Here is a 17,318-nt window from a genome sequence, read left to right as displayed (position 1 = left end):
TTTCTTGACATTTTGAGGATATTATTCTACCACCATCTGGGTAACATTGTTGCTGTTAAAGTCTTCTGTAAGCCCAATGATAGTGTCTTAATAAGTAATATTTTTAGTGTCTGACTGATTTTAAGAATCTTTTTGAGTAATTTTGTCTTTAGTGTGTCTAAACATAAATTTCTTTTTATTTCTCCTGCTTAGCGTTTATTGTGCTTTATGACTCTAAAGGTTTATGCCTTTCCATTGATTCTGAAAAATTCTCATCCATTACCTCTTTGAATATTGCTTTCTCCTCATTATCTCTATTCTACCCTTTTGAGACTCTAATTAGATACATATTAGATCTTCTCGCTTTTTTTTCCCACTTCTCTTAACATGTTTTTCATATTTTCCTTCTCTGTCTTTTTGTGCTGTGTTCTGTAGTATTTTTTCAGCTTTATTTTCCAAGTTGATAATTCTGCAGTGGTGTTTAATTTGACAATTAACCCATTCACTGAGATTTTTATTTCAAGTATTATAATTTAATTTCTAGAAATTCTGTTTGATAATTTTTAGAATATGTCTTGTCTCTTTGATATTTTGTTATTCTTTGTTCACGGTTTTGATCTCTCTTATTTCCTTAAACATCTTAAAGGTATTTAAGTATATTTGATAATTCCAATATCTGAAATTGTTGATGTTCTAGTTCTGCTATTTGTTTCCGCTCTCACTCATGATGTTTATTTTCTCACTGATTTTGTAATTTTGGATTATGAGCATATGTTTTGTTGATTTTAATATATGAGAATTCTGTGAGGCCCGAGTTTAGGCTGCATTCCTATAGAGAGGATTTGTGTTTACTTGAGCCAGGTGCCCTGAAGTCCTAACAACCCAGGACCATTTTAAGTAATGTTTTAAATTTTGAGTTTCTTAGACCTGCAGGTAAAGTCAAAGCCCAAATCCACATCAGTGGAGGTATGTGGCTTATAGTTCTTAGCAGTAATTTCTTTTTCATTTCTACTCAGAGCTCACATTGGTCAACATGTTTCTTTGTTTTTTTAAATATTTTATCTTTTTCTTTGTTTGTTTTTAAGATTTTATTTATTTATTTTTCAAGAGAGGGGAAGGGAGAGAGAAACATCAATGTGTGGTTGCCTCTCATGTTCCCCCAACTGGGGACCTGGCCTGCAACCCAGGCATGTGCCCTGACTGGGAATCAAACTGGCGATCCTTTAGTTCTCAAGCCAGCATTCAATCCATTGAGCCACATCAGCTAGACTAGTCAATATGTTTTATGGTCATCTCCCTTTATCGGTGGGTGGATTCTTTCTAGCCCACATTTTCACTGAGAAAATAACCTTTTGAACAGTCTTAACTTTAAACCAGGTTGCAGTTCCAACACTTCTCCTTTTGTTGGCCCTGGCCTTGTCTCCTGCTCCCTTAAAACACAAGGCCCTAGGTTCTCAAGATCAGCAAGTAAAGCCAAGACTTTCACACCTATTTAACACTGTGGTTTTCGGTTTCCTGAAGTTTCCCCTTTGGTGCCTGGGAATTCCCCTTAATTTCTCATGAATTCAACTATGCATCTAAAAGATATTTGTGTCTAATCTAGTATGTGTATTGTTAGATGGTAGAAGAGTGTGTTTCTGATATTAACTTTATTTGTAGGTATTTTTTACATACTAACAATATTAATGTCATGCTAATCATATATGTTTCAAGTATTTCCCCAGTTTGTTTTTTGTCCTTTATTCTCTTCCCTTTACAGGAAAATGTGTTCTTTATGTAGTCAAATCTCTCCATTTTTCCCTTTATGGTTTTCTACCATTTTTGTCATGTTTACAAGGGCCTTCTCCACTCAAAATAATCTTCCTTTTTTTCCTATTATTTTTCTAGGCTTTTTTCAATGACTTTATTTTGGAATAATTTTAGATTCACAAAAAATGTTGCAAAGGTAGTACAGAGATTCCTGTATATCTGTTTTCATTTTCTAATTTACATTTTTCATCCCCCTGAAATGTATTGTGTATGCATTCATTTATTCAAAAATAATCTATTTAATATTAACTGTAGTGTCCTAGGCCCTGCAAATACAGCAATGAAGAAACAGATAGGTTTCTCCTTTAGTAGAGCTTATATTCTAGTGAGATAGACAGACAATAACGGGTCAACATACTTTGAAAAATGTCATTCTATTGTGGCTCTTATCCCCTTGTATTCTGAGGCTCCTTATCTAACTTAATTGTAAAGTTAATAGAGAGTAGGAATTATGAAGTTTTTTAGGTACCTAGTATATCATAAGCACCTGATAATAAATGGTTTTTTAATGGATGAGTGAATGAATCTATGTCACTTACATGAATACTTTTTTTTAGTTGTTTTGTCAGTTGTAGAACAGGACCATTAAGTCAATACAAACCCCTTATGTTTGATCAGCAATGTCTTAAATGCTTTAAGAGTATAATATTGATGAAAATAATAACTATGGCTAACACTGAGTGCATATTGTGTGCCATGAATTAATTTACTCAAGACTTACTCTTAGATAAGTATTTTCATTGTCCCTAATTTCTAGTTAAAGAACTTGAGGCTTAAGAACTCACAGCCAGAAAGAGGGAGAGCCAGGTGTGGAACTCAAGTCTATTTGGATCTAAAGCCTGAGCTTAAACCTAGTTACTTCTTTAACTAAAATGCCCATTACTTCTTAACAAGAATTATCTACTCTTGTTAAGCACATTTTCTCATACTCTCTGGTGCATACTTACTCTCAAACTCCAGACCATTGGTCAAATTGAACTTTCTGCCTCTCTGCCCACCACTCTGCCCACACACTGTATTTTCACAAATGTTACCCTTTTAATTTTCAGCCCAATCTCACCTCCTTTCCAACAACACTTACCTTTCTTTTTCTAAACTTCTTAAGCATCTATGATCTATGACAGTCTCTTCAAACTAGGGTACATGTAGCCCTAGGACAACAAGGAGACTTCCCAGAGTACAAAGGGACAGTAATTTTAAAGAATTGATATTCAGATTCTCAATTTCCATGAGTATTTTTTTTTAAACTTCTTTGACTAATTCTGCCTATGATGAGGTCATCAGGCTGATTCTACATTCCCACCAACCCTCTCACAATTACCCTCCTTTCACTCCACAAATAAAATCCAAAGTAAAAAGAAAGAGGGGAGAGCTACCTATTTTTCACCCATTATGAATCTTATGGTGATGAATTGCCATGTGATTTTAAAACTTCCAAGGGCATTAAACAAAAGAATAATTCAAAATGTCAGTATCAGTGTAAGAAAGTAAATGACTTATGACTGGTTTTAGTCTTTTGCATACAGGTGGTTTCCAATTTTAATAAACTTGAAGAAAAAGCACATTAAGTAGCAACTGATAGATCATTAAAATAATTTTTATTGGTAGATCTCTGTATGATTCTTGGCATACAACTCAAAAGCAATTTGACAATTTGATTGATATATTTATGAGGACAAGGTTTTCAGCATTATAACAATAGGAAATCGGAATAGAATTCATACTGAATGTTGCATCGTTTGATCAGCAAGTATGTTATTTACTCACACATACCTGAACTAATTGAAAAAAGAACCCAACATGTTCATGTCATTAAGAGATTAATTTTCAATTAAAGTTTATACTTAATGCCAATTATTATATATCAAAATCAAGTAATATATGTTGTTTTAATTGATTTATATATGAACAATAATTCCAATAATAATTCAACCTAGATCACCCCCTTAGCGCTTATGGTCATAGGAAATTTAAAAATCTTACAATATGTAAATAGTTTTGATGCAGAGAAGTATGGCAGGATGAAAAATACAAGATTGCCAACCAAAAATATTATGTTACATTAAAATAAAACTGTGGGAAAAGTAAAATGAAATATGAGTTCAAACAAAAGAAGAAGACTATAAATACCTGTTAAACAGGAAAAAAAGAGCTTGCTCATGTACTTTTAAATTGAATAATAGTGATTATCAAATTGCTATGGTACTTAGGTTATATTGGATTATGGTTTGAAGGGTGATGTTATAGTTTTATTTTTATTCATTTATTTTTTAGAGAGAGGAGAAGGAAGGGAGAAAGAGAGGGAGAGAAACATCAATGTAAGAGAGAAACATGATTGCCTCTTGTACGCATGCCGACCAAGCCTCAAACCAGCGACCTTTTGCTTTGCCAGACAATGCCCAATCAAGGCACACCAATCATGGCTATAGTTTTATTTTTTAATATTAATATTTTAAATATGCTGGAAGCTGCATTCTTAGCAACTACTTACATTCTGAATTTTTCAATCTAGATGTCAACTTAAAAATGTGTAAAGAAGTATATCATTCTCCAGATCCTTTTAGGTGTACATAAAAAGAAATGCTCGAAGACTGCTAGTCTCTACCTATGATCTCGTTTGTTCTCATTTTTTTAGTACATTTCTTATCTTTCTATCTAGATTGCAAGTTCTCTTTGTGTAAGAATTATGTCCTATTTCTTGTGTTATTCCCAACAACTCAGGGAAAGGAGCATGTAAGCAAAGTCAGCAGCTGTGGAACTGAGTGGGGCAGCATTGGCTTAAGCAGTCTTTGTACCCTGGCAGTACTGAAACTCACACTCATGAATTTTATGTGCATTTTACAAATATTTCTTAGTTCTACTCTTTGGTCAGGAAGGTTTCCTTATCCCAAAATATAATTCTTTCCCGCCCACTTCAAATAGTGTCACAAATTTTCATTCCATATTGATTCAGAATGCATATATCTTTGGGAGATGTAACATTGATCTACAATCAGATTATATTAGATTACTTCCTGTTAGCAAGTTTTTATAAAGGAGGGTGAGAAGAACCAAGAAGTTTACCTCTTGGCTCCTTGAGCAGACTGGAGACTAAACCAAGCACCTCTTATTTACTGAAATGATCCTGAGATGCAGATAGGTAGGACCTTATCTGTTACCTAAATCCCCATCTTTAGGAAAACATCACTCTTGAATAGAGAAGCTCTGAGTGCTTAGACTGAGAAATAAAGATAATGTTTAAGAATAACCCTGCTAGGCCTCCAATTTTTCGGCCACCCCAGAGTAAAATTAAGCAGTCACAGCTGGACCTTCCACTGGGTGAGTGAATGAGTTAAAAGAGTTCCTTTCCTGTTTCTGGTAACTCCACATAATCAAAGCCCTTGGGCTGCAAATTTTCTTTCTTCTGGTATAGTGAAGATTTGTGTACAGTGCCTAGAACATAGCAGGCATTCAGCGAATGTTGGTCAAATAAACAGATTTTTAGGAAGAGAACGGACTCCTGAGGAGTAAAGTTAGACTCCCAATTAATCTGACACCTGGGTCACTAAAGATTCGTATCTTTGATTCATTTTTCTCTGCAGCAAGTAAAAGGGAACTTCACTAGGCTGCAAGCCTGCATCTCAGAACTCCGCATGCTACAGAGAGAAGGTTGTTTCAGACCACAAGGCACTTCCCTGCAGCTGGCAGTAGAAGATGGCCTCCAGCAGTTCAAACAGTACTGCAGACACATGACCACCAGTGCAGCTCTGGCCTACACTTCCCTGGAGGTAAGAGACGTTGTTGCCTGAGGAGTCTAAGCCCTCTTCCCATTTCATTCCATATAGATGCTTCATTATTATCATTCTTATATTGTTCTATGTTTCATACACATTGAATGCAATTTTCTTTTTTAAATTTAATCTTTATAGTATTTTTTTCATTACCATTTAGCCCCCTTATACCTCCTTTGAATGCAATTTTTAAGACAAGATTTTCAGCCCCCTGCAGGCAGGAGACATGGTCTCTTTTTCCTATCACCTGTGCAATTCTTAGTACACAGCTAGGCATTGAGAGGAGCTCTGAAAATGGGAACTAAAGTGAATTATAAGGGAGAAATGAAATCTGAATATGCCATCTGCCTTTGGACTTTTGGAACTTGTAAAGCAATCATTAAACTGCCTAGATTAGTATCTGTATTTATATATTCTGGGTACCCTTAAGAATTTACAATTGTTCTTGGACAATTTCGTAAAGTATATAATCATACACTAACTACTATTGCTGTACACCTGAAACTAATGCAAAATAATATTGAATGTAAACTGTAATTGAAAGATAAATAAGTAAATAATAATAAAGAATCGTCACATCTAATGAAGTCTGGTTCTATATCAGGTCAAATAACAGAAGAACTTGCAATTGTTATTAATCAAATCTTGCCATTAAAATGAGTAAATTTTCTTGGGATTAGCAAATATGCAAGTATAAAAATTTATGAAATTCTGGTGCCAGACTGAGGCAATCTTAAAAATATAATAAGTCATGACTGTATACTCCACTGAGTGTGTGAGTGTGAGTTAAAACATTTCAGTCTCCGGTAACCTCAGGCAACAAATTGATTTTTAAAAACAATTTAAAAAATAATTGTGCTTTCAACTGCATCTCTCTTCATCAATCAAAAATGTCTAAGTACAAAAAAGAATTGCCTCCCAGAGTTTCAAATTCAAGGCAAAACTGCTACTAAAAAGAGTGTATTAATTCAGGTGGAATAAAATATTCAAGTTATTCACAAACACCTCAATATTCCTTCAGATCAGATCTGTTGATCAAGGGTAAGCACATTTTAGAGTTAAGAGATCAAAAGAAACAGCTCAGCTGTATCCAGGTTGAATGAGGAAAGAGATCTGCATGGAAGCACCACTGTGAAAAAGAAACATATAAGCTGTCTGCTATTCAGTACACATATTGTGAGTGGAATTTAAGGATCTGATTTTCTTTATTTCCTCATAAAATCAAAGCATTTTGAGCAGGACAGATATTACCAGTGCTTCAAACCATCTTAAAAAACTAAGACACAGGGACGGCTTTTCACTTGTCACTTTCTGGGGTAGGCTTACCCTGTTTGAAATGATCTTGTGATGATCCCAAAATAATCTGTCAAGTGACATTTTATTTGCAAGTTATTGTACAATTGAATCCTCTTATTTGCCCTAAAGACAATAGCCATTACCACAGACTTCTGTGTTTATCCTCATGATCTAACCTATGTTCTTCACTCTGTATGCCAGGGAAGGCAGATACATTGATTCTTGGATTTATTTCCAGATTACTGTTCTGACTTCTCAGCCTGGAAAAGAATTGGTCAGACAATTGGAAGAAGGATTGAAAGATATAGACCTACTCAAGGTCAGGAGGCTTCAGGTGGTTGAGATCATAAAGGAAACCCTAGGGTGTATGGACTCAGCATCCCCTGTTGAACAGCCCAGCGATGATGGTAAGAATTTAATGAAAAGGTCAAAAGAATGGTAGGAATTTTAATGAATAGTGTTTTACAGGTCAGGAAGATTATTTTCCATGGTATTTTTATGTTCTTAAGTGAAATGAAGTCAAAATGGTTTACTGTGTGTCAGACAGCTGTTTCTAGGTGTTAGAGTTGAATTTTTTAATTCCAGAAACAATATATGCCAATGAAAAGCCTGATATAGTATAGGTATAAAAAGTAAAAATTCCTTCCTCCTGTAATCAGTTTTAAGAGATTCGGGTATCCCTTCCAATATTCCGTTAGATAGACATTCATGCAAACACATATATGTGTCTATATATTATATATATACACATTTGTACCTCAGTAGTTGCAGAGGATTGATTCCAGAATCCCCACAGATCCCAAAAGCTGCAGATGCTCAAGTCCCTCATACAAAGTGGTGTAGTATTTATATGTAACCTGTCCACTGGCATAACTTACTTCATCTCTAGATTACTTATAATACCTAATACTATGTAAATGCCATATAAAATAGTTTTTATAGTGTGTTGTTTAGAGAATAATGATCAAAAATAAAAGTCTATACATGTTTAGTACAAACACACTAACATAGGTCTGACTGCATAAGAAATCAGCAACAACATAATTTTTTTTCAATTATTTTCAGTCCACTTTATTGAATCCACAGATGCAGAACCTGAGCATATGGAGGGCCAACTGTATTTAATATCTTAATGTGATTACATATATAATATTCTATAACTTTCTTAGTGTTTTAGTCAGCTACCTATGGTCTGTCTCTTTTTACTGGCTACCTGTTTTTTTTTTTTTTTTTTTTACCGTGTGGTTAGTTGGACCATAATATTACTAGTTCAATCACTTATTAGTGAACAATTTGTTTTATTACATTTTGCTATTAGCCAATACTGTATGAACAGACATTATGCAGGGTTAGCTTCATGGGCTTATGACCAGCACAGTCACACAGGGCCCTGCATGTCTAAAAGCTCTATGCTTAGGACTTCATGCCCTTAGTTTGCTGTCGTGGCATTCTTAATAATTTTGCTACTTGAATTTGTGTTTCGGAAGTGAAGTTTGATGGAACAATGAAGCATGTACCAGGGGATTAGAGTTTTGGCTCACATACACCCTGTCTTCTGCATCCCTCCCATCTCCTCAGAATAGGTTCTCAGTCACCAGTTTTCCAGCCCTGGTGTCTCTAACCTGTTCACCCTGACCCAGCAACCACTGGTGTCCAGGTCCCTGCCAATAAATCCTACATTGCCGTAATCCTGCACTTCCTAGAAGAATAAAAGTCTTCAAATTGAGTCTTAAAGGACAAGTAGAATTAGCCAAGCAGAAGAAGAGTAAAACGGCACTCAAACAGGGGGCCCAGAGGCATGAAAAAGCAAAATGGCTCAAACTTTCAGAGACATGCCCACGGTTCCCTATGGCTGGAGCCTTACCAGGAGTGAGGCTATAAAGGAAGGCAAGGGTTAGATCAAGAAGGGCCAAATATGCCCTAAATACATTCCCAGACATAGCACTTCATTCTAAGGCAATGGAAACTTATGAAGAGATTTTAGTCAGGAAGTCAGGTAGAGATTCCCAAATTATAGAATTTAAGTGGTTTTTAACTGATTTTAACTTATCCAACAGTCAAATTGGATTATGTCAGTGTAGGATTTATTGGCAGGGACCTGGTTCACCCTCCAGCAGTCCTTCATGGCTATATTGGCCTTCTGCAAGGTTATACACATGGAGAGGTGCCCACTGTTCTGATACCATTGATCTCTTGCTGGTCCCACATGGATAATCTCCCTCTGCTTTTCACTTCATAATTAATCAGGGGGTAGGTAACTTAGGGGTATGTTTCCCAACAGATTCTAACACATGTGGATCCTTCCAGCAACATGAGGCCACTGACATTGTTCTGGTCAGGGACAACCAGCCTTAGCTGTGTGGTTTATGAGCTCTCCTCTCCAGCATACACTCTGCTTTTCTCAATTCAGACTCTTCGCTGACTGCCCTTCTTTTTCTCTCCATTCCTCCACTCACAGTAGCTTTTTTCTCTAAATTCCCTCTTCTTTCCTCTGAATGCCTTTCCCTATCTTCTTCCAGCCGAATCCTCCCCCTCCTTTAAGGTCTAATTCAGGTTTGTGACTACAGTATCGATCTTTCTTTCCTTAGAACAACCACATCACTTGTGGTCTGCACCACACAATTCAGCACTTAATGACATACCATATAGAATTGTTTACCACTGCTTTATACTATGATAATTTTGCCTTCTCACCTAAAATTATAAAATACTTTATATTTTTTCTCTCTGCATTAAACTTTAAGTACCTTGAGATTAGAAATTTGTCTTACTTATTTTTGTGTCCCAGTGTGTGGCATATAGTAGATTATCAGTAGATATTTGTTGAATGAATTGATGGCAGTGGTACCTGTGGAGGCTATTCTTGGTCTGCTCAGCAACCTCTGCATCCCCTATCCTAGTTGTACCGCTAAGGTCTAAAAGTGAACTGGGACATGGTTTCAAACAAGACCCCAGAATGGAAGAGCACCAAGAGCTATTATGTAAGCATCCCCCAAAACAAGACTGCACTGACCTTGAATTCTAGAAAGTGCGGGGTCGGGGAGTGCTCTGTGTACTCTGGGAATCGGGCCAGTTCCCAGGGGCCAAGGACCCACCAGGCATTTCTTGTCATGCAGAGAGCAATTATCTTCATATAATTATTGTTAGTAAAATCTATATAAGCTAGGGAGTGGGGTTCAGTCCTCTGAAGCCTCACCCGTGGAGTGGATGCACTGTCCAGGACCCACCAAGGCTCTGGAGGACCGCTGCCCTGGGGTTTCCCAATGTGTTGCTCTGTGACTTTGGATGCTGATAGCTGAATTGGTGATGTATTGCCCCTGAAACTCCCCTCTGCCTTTCTCTGCATCTTACTATTGATTTATACTCTTCCCCTAATAAAGCATTTTTTCTCATCATTATCCAGAGTGTCTGTGCTTTCATTTTTTAATCCTTTTCAGTAGAGCTGTGCACTACACTAGTAACACCTCCACCTTCCTGCTCAGAGCAGGCCACAACTCATCCCCCATTTACAGCCCTTCCCAGTGGCTTCTCAAACTGCATCTGTGAACGAGAAGCTCTTTTTCTTTCTTTTTGGCCATGAAAAGACCAGACATGGACTCTGCCCTTTTCTCTCTTCAGTGACTATACCCGGAAAGAAGTTACTGTATTTCTAATGCACAGAGCTCAGAGTACTCTGAGGCCACCTGACACCTTTATTTAGAATTGCTAGTGGCTAGAGCTGTATGAAAGAGCTTTTAAATGCTGGAAAGCAGCTTTCTACCTTTGTCACTGCTGATCATTCTTCCAGTAACTTCCTATTTGCATATAAATAATACATCATCCCATAAATTGCTTGTAATTCCTCTTTGTGGGTTAAGTGTACATATGAGTTATGGCTTGAAATCTTTTACTTTGCTTGTACTTTCATCATAATTTATTTCTTTAGGGCCATTGAGGTGGTGGTGCACCCTGGCCAGGTGGCTCAGTTGGTTGGAGTGCCATCCTGTACACCAAAAGTTTGCGGGATCCATCTTCAATCAGGGCACATAACTAGGTTTTGGGTTCAGTCCCCAGTTTGAGCACATATGCGAGGCAACCAATCAATGTTTCTCTCTCACGTTGATGTTTCTTTCTCTCTCCCTAAAATCTTTTTTTTTTATTTCTTTATTCTGTTATTTTTTTTATGTTGGTTTCCTTATCAAGAGACTAGCAACATTGGCTTCTCTCGTTCTCAGAAGGATGCATGCTCCAGAATTAGGTTGCCTGAGTCTAAATTTCAGGTCTATCACATACCAATTATGTGACTTTGGACAAGATACTTAACCTAAGCCTTAGTTATTAATTCCTACCCATGCAGTTGTTGTGGGGATTAAATGAGATCATGTATCTTACTTACTTAGTACCTAATAAGTTCTCAGTAAAATTCAGCCATTGTTATTATAACATTTTTTTTAAGTTTTTGACCCTGGACAGTATATAGTCTATTATATGATTTCTTCTAACTGTGTGGTAAATAGCACTTTTCATCTGTTCCTGCTTGATCTAACTTGTTCATTTTTTCTTTACTTTAAAATTTAGCTGAAAGATCCTGCCTAGCACTCTTTGTAGTAGCTTTTGTCTGGTTAGTTTAATTTTTTATTACAAGCCATACAAATTTAAACATTACAGAAATATAATATAGACAGTTTGAAATAACCCAAAATTCTACCCTCCAGAGATCAACACCATGAGCAGTATAGGACACATTCTCCTGAATTGCTTTCCCTATACATGTATGGATATGGACATAACACGTAACGTTACAGTAGTCCCTCTCTATATCATGGTTCACTTCTTGCAGCCTCACTGTATCGCGAGATTTTTAAAAATATTATATTTAATTATTTATCGTGGATTTTTCGCTATAAGGTTAATAAGAGACTGGGAACTGTTTATAAGTGTGGGGAAGGGTTTATAAAGCCTTAAAATATGTATAAATACTAAAATAAATGTAAGGTTCCTACTTCACGGATTTTCACCTACCACAGTGGGGTCTAGAACGTAATACCCTCGATAAGTGAGGGAATACTGTATTATTGTTATTGATATTACCTACTCTTACCAAAACGGAACTATACAATACCCACTGTGCTGTATTTTTATGTTTTTCATTTAACTGTTTATCCAATTTTTTTCTATATTGGCACATAGAGATCTAACCCATCCCTTCTAATAGCTGTGAGATATTCCGATGAGTAAATTCATCACCATTTATTTAACCATCTAGTTGGATTTTTACATTTTACTGAAGAACAGTATGACCTTGAACAAGCTGCCTCAACTCTTTATTCCAGAATCCCCTCATTTATAAAATAGGGCTAATAACAGTAACTACCTCATAGGGTTTTTATGAGGATTAAATACAACTTGCATGTAAAGCACCTAGAACAGTGCTTGGCACATGTGAGTAGTAAGTAACTGTTATCTGTTGATATTAGTAAGAGTGGTACCTTTTTACATATGCCTTTTTACCAAGAAAATATCAGGCTCTAATAATTTTTTATTGAAAAAAAAACATTAAATAATTTTTTAATTTAAAATCATTCATAATCCCACTACCCTATTACACTGATTTTATTTTTGCATATTGTCTCTCCATTGTCCATAATCATGTTTAGGTTACATAATTATAATTCATGTATGTATTTTTTTGTTTTTATGTAACATAATATACAATTTTTCCTTAGTTTTTGTTATTTATTTTGTTTCTTTTTTACTCTTGAAAGAGGACTAGAAAGTATTGGTCTAAGAAATAAAAATGTGAACATATATATCTCTCACAGGGGAAGCTGGATGCCTTCTTTATCTTTCTATGCCCTCTTTACATAAAAGCCAACCCTACACCTTAGGGAAAATCCTTAATGCTGGATCTTGATTGTAAGTTTAGGATCTAGAAGAGCCTGCCAATTCCAGCAGCCAAAGTTAACCCCATAGAAGAGCCATCAATCAAGGGAATAATGCTGCTAGCTTGTTCCATTTTTAAATAAATTCTGAGCCTCAAGGAAAAGATATGTGAAATAAAAACCACAGTCCCTTCATATACTCTAATATCTGTTTATTGATCATAATAATAGCAACACTTTATTGATCACTTACTGTTCACTTTATGTTCTAGATAGTTTCCACATATTATCTTATTTAATCCTCATGTATTAGATTAAAAAAGTAAGGCATAATGTCTTGTCCGAATTAAATTTCCCAAGTTTCTCAGTTAAGAGATAGAACAGGGATCCAAATCTAAAGCTCACATGCTCTACACTGCCTCAGTTGAAAAAAGCAACAGAGATAACCAACAATTCAAAAGTTGGTTCTTTGAAAAATCTGATAGAGAATCCTTTGGTGAAACCAATGAAAGAAAAAGAAGAAAGAAGGCATGAGAAACTATGTTTGGGTTGGGAAAAGGGAGCATAACTACAGATGGAACTAGCAATTCAAACATTTAAACAAAAATAGACACATTTCTAAAAAAGATAACAAATTTGACCCAGAAATAAAAATGAACAGAAATAAACAATCCTAGGTAGTTTCACAGTCAAGTTCTATTAAACTTCCATGTAGTACATCACTCCAATTTTATAACACCTCATTTGGAAATTAAATAAGAAGAAGAAAGGAAGAAAAAAGAAAATACTTTCCAAGTAGAAAACCAGACAAGAACAATGTAAGAAAAGAAAATTGCAGGCCAATTCACTCATAAAAATAGGTAAAACAATCTTAAATAATCCAGTCATATGTAGAAAGAGAATACAGTGCTGATTAAGTAGGATTTATCCCTGGAATGCAAAGTGAGTTAGCAATAGAAATATATAAGTATAATTAATAATATCAACAGATTAAAGGTAAAAAACAGGTCTTAATAAATTAAAAATATAATAAAATATAATAAATTTAATATTCATTCACAATTTAAGAGGAAAAAACTCTTAGTAAATCAGAAATAGAAAATAACTTCCTTAACTTGGCAAAGTGTGTTTACCAAAAATCTACAATAAATACAACTCTTAATGATGGAATGTAAAAAATATTACCTTCAAAAAATCAGGAATAAGATATGCCTCATCACCATTTTGATTCAACACGGTTGTCCTAGTCTAGTAAGATTTTTAAAAATAGTAAAAGATATAAAGATTGCCAGTCAGGGCACATGACTAGGTTGCACATCAGGTCCCCAGTTGGGGGCGCGAGTGAGAGGCAACCACACAGTGATTGATGTTTCTCTCCCTCTCTTTCTCCTTTCCCCTCTCTCTAAAAATAAAATAAACAAACAAACAAACAAATAAATAAATAAATTATTTTTTTTAAGATATAAAGATTGCAAAGGAAGGAACAAAACTAACATTACTTAAAGCTTATTTGATTGACTACATTAATAATTCAGAAATCCTATGGAAAAATTATTACATTTCATAAGAGTTTAACAGGGTAGCTGGATATAAAATCAATATTAAAAAATCAATAGCATTTCCATAATTAGAAACAAACTCTTCGGAAATTTAATTTTTAAAGAAATACCTTTTACAATAATAGAAAAGTAAAAATTAGAAATAAATTCCAACAAAAGATGCATAGAATATTTATTGGACAATATTTAAAACTTTATTGGTGCAACTTAAGGAAGACATAATTATAAGTGGAGCAGGTTAATAGATAGAAATAATGTATACATACATGGCTAAGATATATATTAAGGCTAAAGGTTTGCCTTACAAGATATTAAGATGATTAATTATAAGGCTATTCTAATTAAGATGGTGTCATATTGAAACAAATTGTCCAGTCTAGAACAAATTAGATAGCACAGAAAAAAACAACCACATTATAAAAACTTGGTATGTGGCTAAGCTGGCATGGCAGAGCAATGGTAAAAGGATGGATCTAGTCATTAAGTAATATTGAAATTATCAGTATCCCATTTGGGAAAAATAAAATTTGATCCTACCACACACCATTCATAATAATATATTTTAGATAAGTTAAAGACACATATGAAAGGTAAGCCTTTAGAACTTTAATTAGAAAAAAAGAAAATTTTTATGACTGGAAGTAGGAAGGAGGATGAAGGATTTTCTAAATGAGACACAAAGGTTGTTAACCACAAAATAAAAGATTGATAATATGACTACTTTAAAATTAAAAATTTCTGTTCCTCAAAAGACACCATGAAGAAATTGATAAGGCAAATCATAACTATATTTTCAACTAGTGTGATCAATAAAGAATTGGCATACAGAATAAAGAATGCCTGAAATTTACTTTTTAAAAAATGTGATCTAATTTTGAAATGAGCAAAATATATGAACAGGAGAAATATAAGTGGCAGATAAACATAAGAAAAAATTATCACCCTCATTAGTAACCAGGGAAATACAAGTTAAAACAATGATATACTATTTTATGCCCACTAGGTTGCAAAAAACTAATGTCTCACAATAGTACTGACAACAGCAAAGCAATGGAAATTCTTACACACTGATAGAAAGAATAAATTGGTACACAACTTGTTATTTTGTTGTAATTATATTCACAATACCCTAGTAATTGCATTTCTAAGAGAATGTCTCCAGAAAGACTTTCATAATATGTACCTGGAGACAAGAAGGTGAATATTGATATTATTCACAAAGCCAAAATTTAGAAACTATTCAAATGTCTATTGAATGAGGTATGAATAAATATTACAAGGTACATTCACAAAGTGGAATATTATATAGTTATGAAAATGAATGGACCACAACTACATACAACAGTGTGAATGAACCTTAATATTGAGAAAAAAAGCAGATAACCAAAGATACATATTTATTATGTGGTACCTTTCCATAAAGCTCAAGAAACTAAAATAATACAGTATTTGTTTAAAATAAAACTACTTTCAAAAGAAAAGGAATGATTTAAAAAGTTGAGTGTGGCAATGTTTCCCTTGGAGAAGATCAGGGAAAAGCATACAGACATCTTAGTAGTATTGATAATGTTCTACATCTTAAGTTGAATAAATGATTCACGAGTGTTCACATGCTGCTATGCTTCATAGCTTACATATATGTTACATGTATTCATTTGCATATAATAACATTTTAGAATAGCCTTCTAAAGACTGGCTAAGTAATAAATATGCCAAAACTAAAAAGACCACTGTGATCAATGCAGTTTAGTATCCAGAGGGCATCTGTCCAGGTTGAGAACAGGCTGCACTCATTGGGTATGTAAGTCTTTCAATCAGTTACAAATCAACCTAATGATGCTGTCAACCAGCTACATCTCTCAGCCTTGTACACAAGGATATCAGATTCCCTTTCTAAGTGCTCACAAACCATTTGTTTAATATTTTTTCCTAAACTTTGCCAGGGATCGATATCAAGTTCTTCTGGAAAGGTATTTTATCCATATGTGTTCTCAGGAAATACCAAATGTTACCAACCCAAACATAGAAGATAAAGATTCATTGCTTCCTAAAGGATTCCAGGGAAAAAGGGAGATAAACCTCTTCAGTGCTTCATGCTTCAGTGCAATTGTCAGATTCCACATACTGATTTTTCCCCTTTTAGTGTCTTAGAAAAATACACCAGAAAACACAGCTGTTTCTTGAGTTCATCTTTGATAACTATATTAAAGTAATTTCCCTGTAGCATTAGAACTAAATTACAACCACTGGTGTATTTATTACCTGAAGATTTTTAACACAGAGAGACATTTATTTCATTAAGAGAAGACTGGTTTCAGAAAAAAGCAACTCTTCCCTTTTTAAAATTGAATTAAAGAATCCTTTAGAGCTCAATGGAAAATATAAAGTTATCTGAAAACTGGAATTTTTAAAAATTTCCCTCACCAACCTTATTGAGAAATAATTTACATACTATAAGTTACATTCATGCAAAGTGTACAATTTAATGAGTTTTGACAGTTTAATATGCCCATAAATCATCATCACCCCCAAAAGATTCCTTTTTCCCTTTACATTCAATTCAGCCCTCCTTCTGTCCCTTTTGTATAACACTGATCTGCTTTTTGTCTGCAGATTAGTTTATATTTTGTATAAATGGACTTACACAGTATATTCTTCTTTTGTGTCTGACCTTTTCTATTCAGATTTTGAGATCCATCTATGTTGTTTATATCAGTAGTTAGTGTCTTTTTATTGCTGAGTAGTATTATATTGTATGAGTAAGCCATATTTTGTTTAACCATTCACCTGTTAATGAACATTTCAGTTGTTTGTTTCCAACTTTTGCCTATTGTGACTAAAGCTGCTACAAATATTTATACACAAATCTTTGTAGACATATGTTTTTATTTCTTTTAGATCTTACTATGTTTATGGTTCATCTTTTCCAATTGATTTATTTTCAACCCATTTGTGTCTTTACACTTAAAGTTTATCTCATATAGATGGCATATAATTGAGTCTGCTTTTTGTCCATTCTGTTAATCTCTTCCTTTTATTTGGAG

The 17,318-nt window shown here is 34.5% G+C and overlaps 1 protein-coding gene across 2 annotated transcripts in view; it reads left to right on the top strand.

Moving 5' to 3' along the window:
• Positions 1-17,318, top strand: part of M1AP (meiosis 1 associated protein) — a 64,781-nt gene that overhangs the window by 16,295 nt on the left and 31,168 nt on the right. For both annotated transcript variants that reach the window (XM_090281595.1, XM_090281594.1), the window contains exons 2-3: positions 5,370-5,555; positions 7,093-7,261. In XM_090281595.1, coding sequence (XP_090137721.1) covers positions 5,370-5,555; positions 7,093-7,261 — 355 coding nt within the window. The remainder of the gene's footprint in view (positions 1-5,369; positions 5,556-7,092; positions 7,262-17,318) is intronic.

This window comes from Furipterus horrens, unplaced genomic scaffold (assembly GCF_987537825.1).
Source record: "Furipterus horrens unplaced genomic scaffold, mFurHor1.1.pri manual_scaffold_6, whole genome shotgun sequence".
NCBI lineage: Eukaryota > Metazoa > Chordata > Mammalia > Chiroptera > Furipteridae > Furipterus > Furipterus horrens.
Note: the sequence above shows the minus strand (reverse complement) of the source record. Positions and strands in the feature narration are given on the sequence as shown.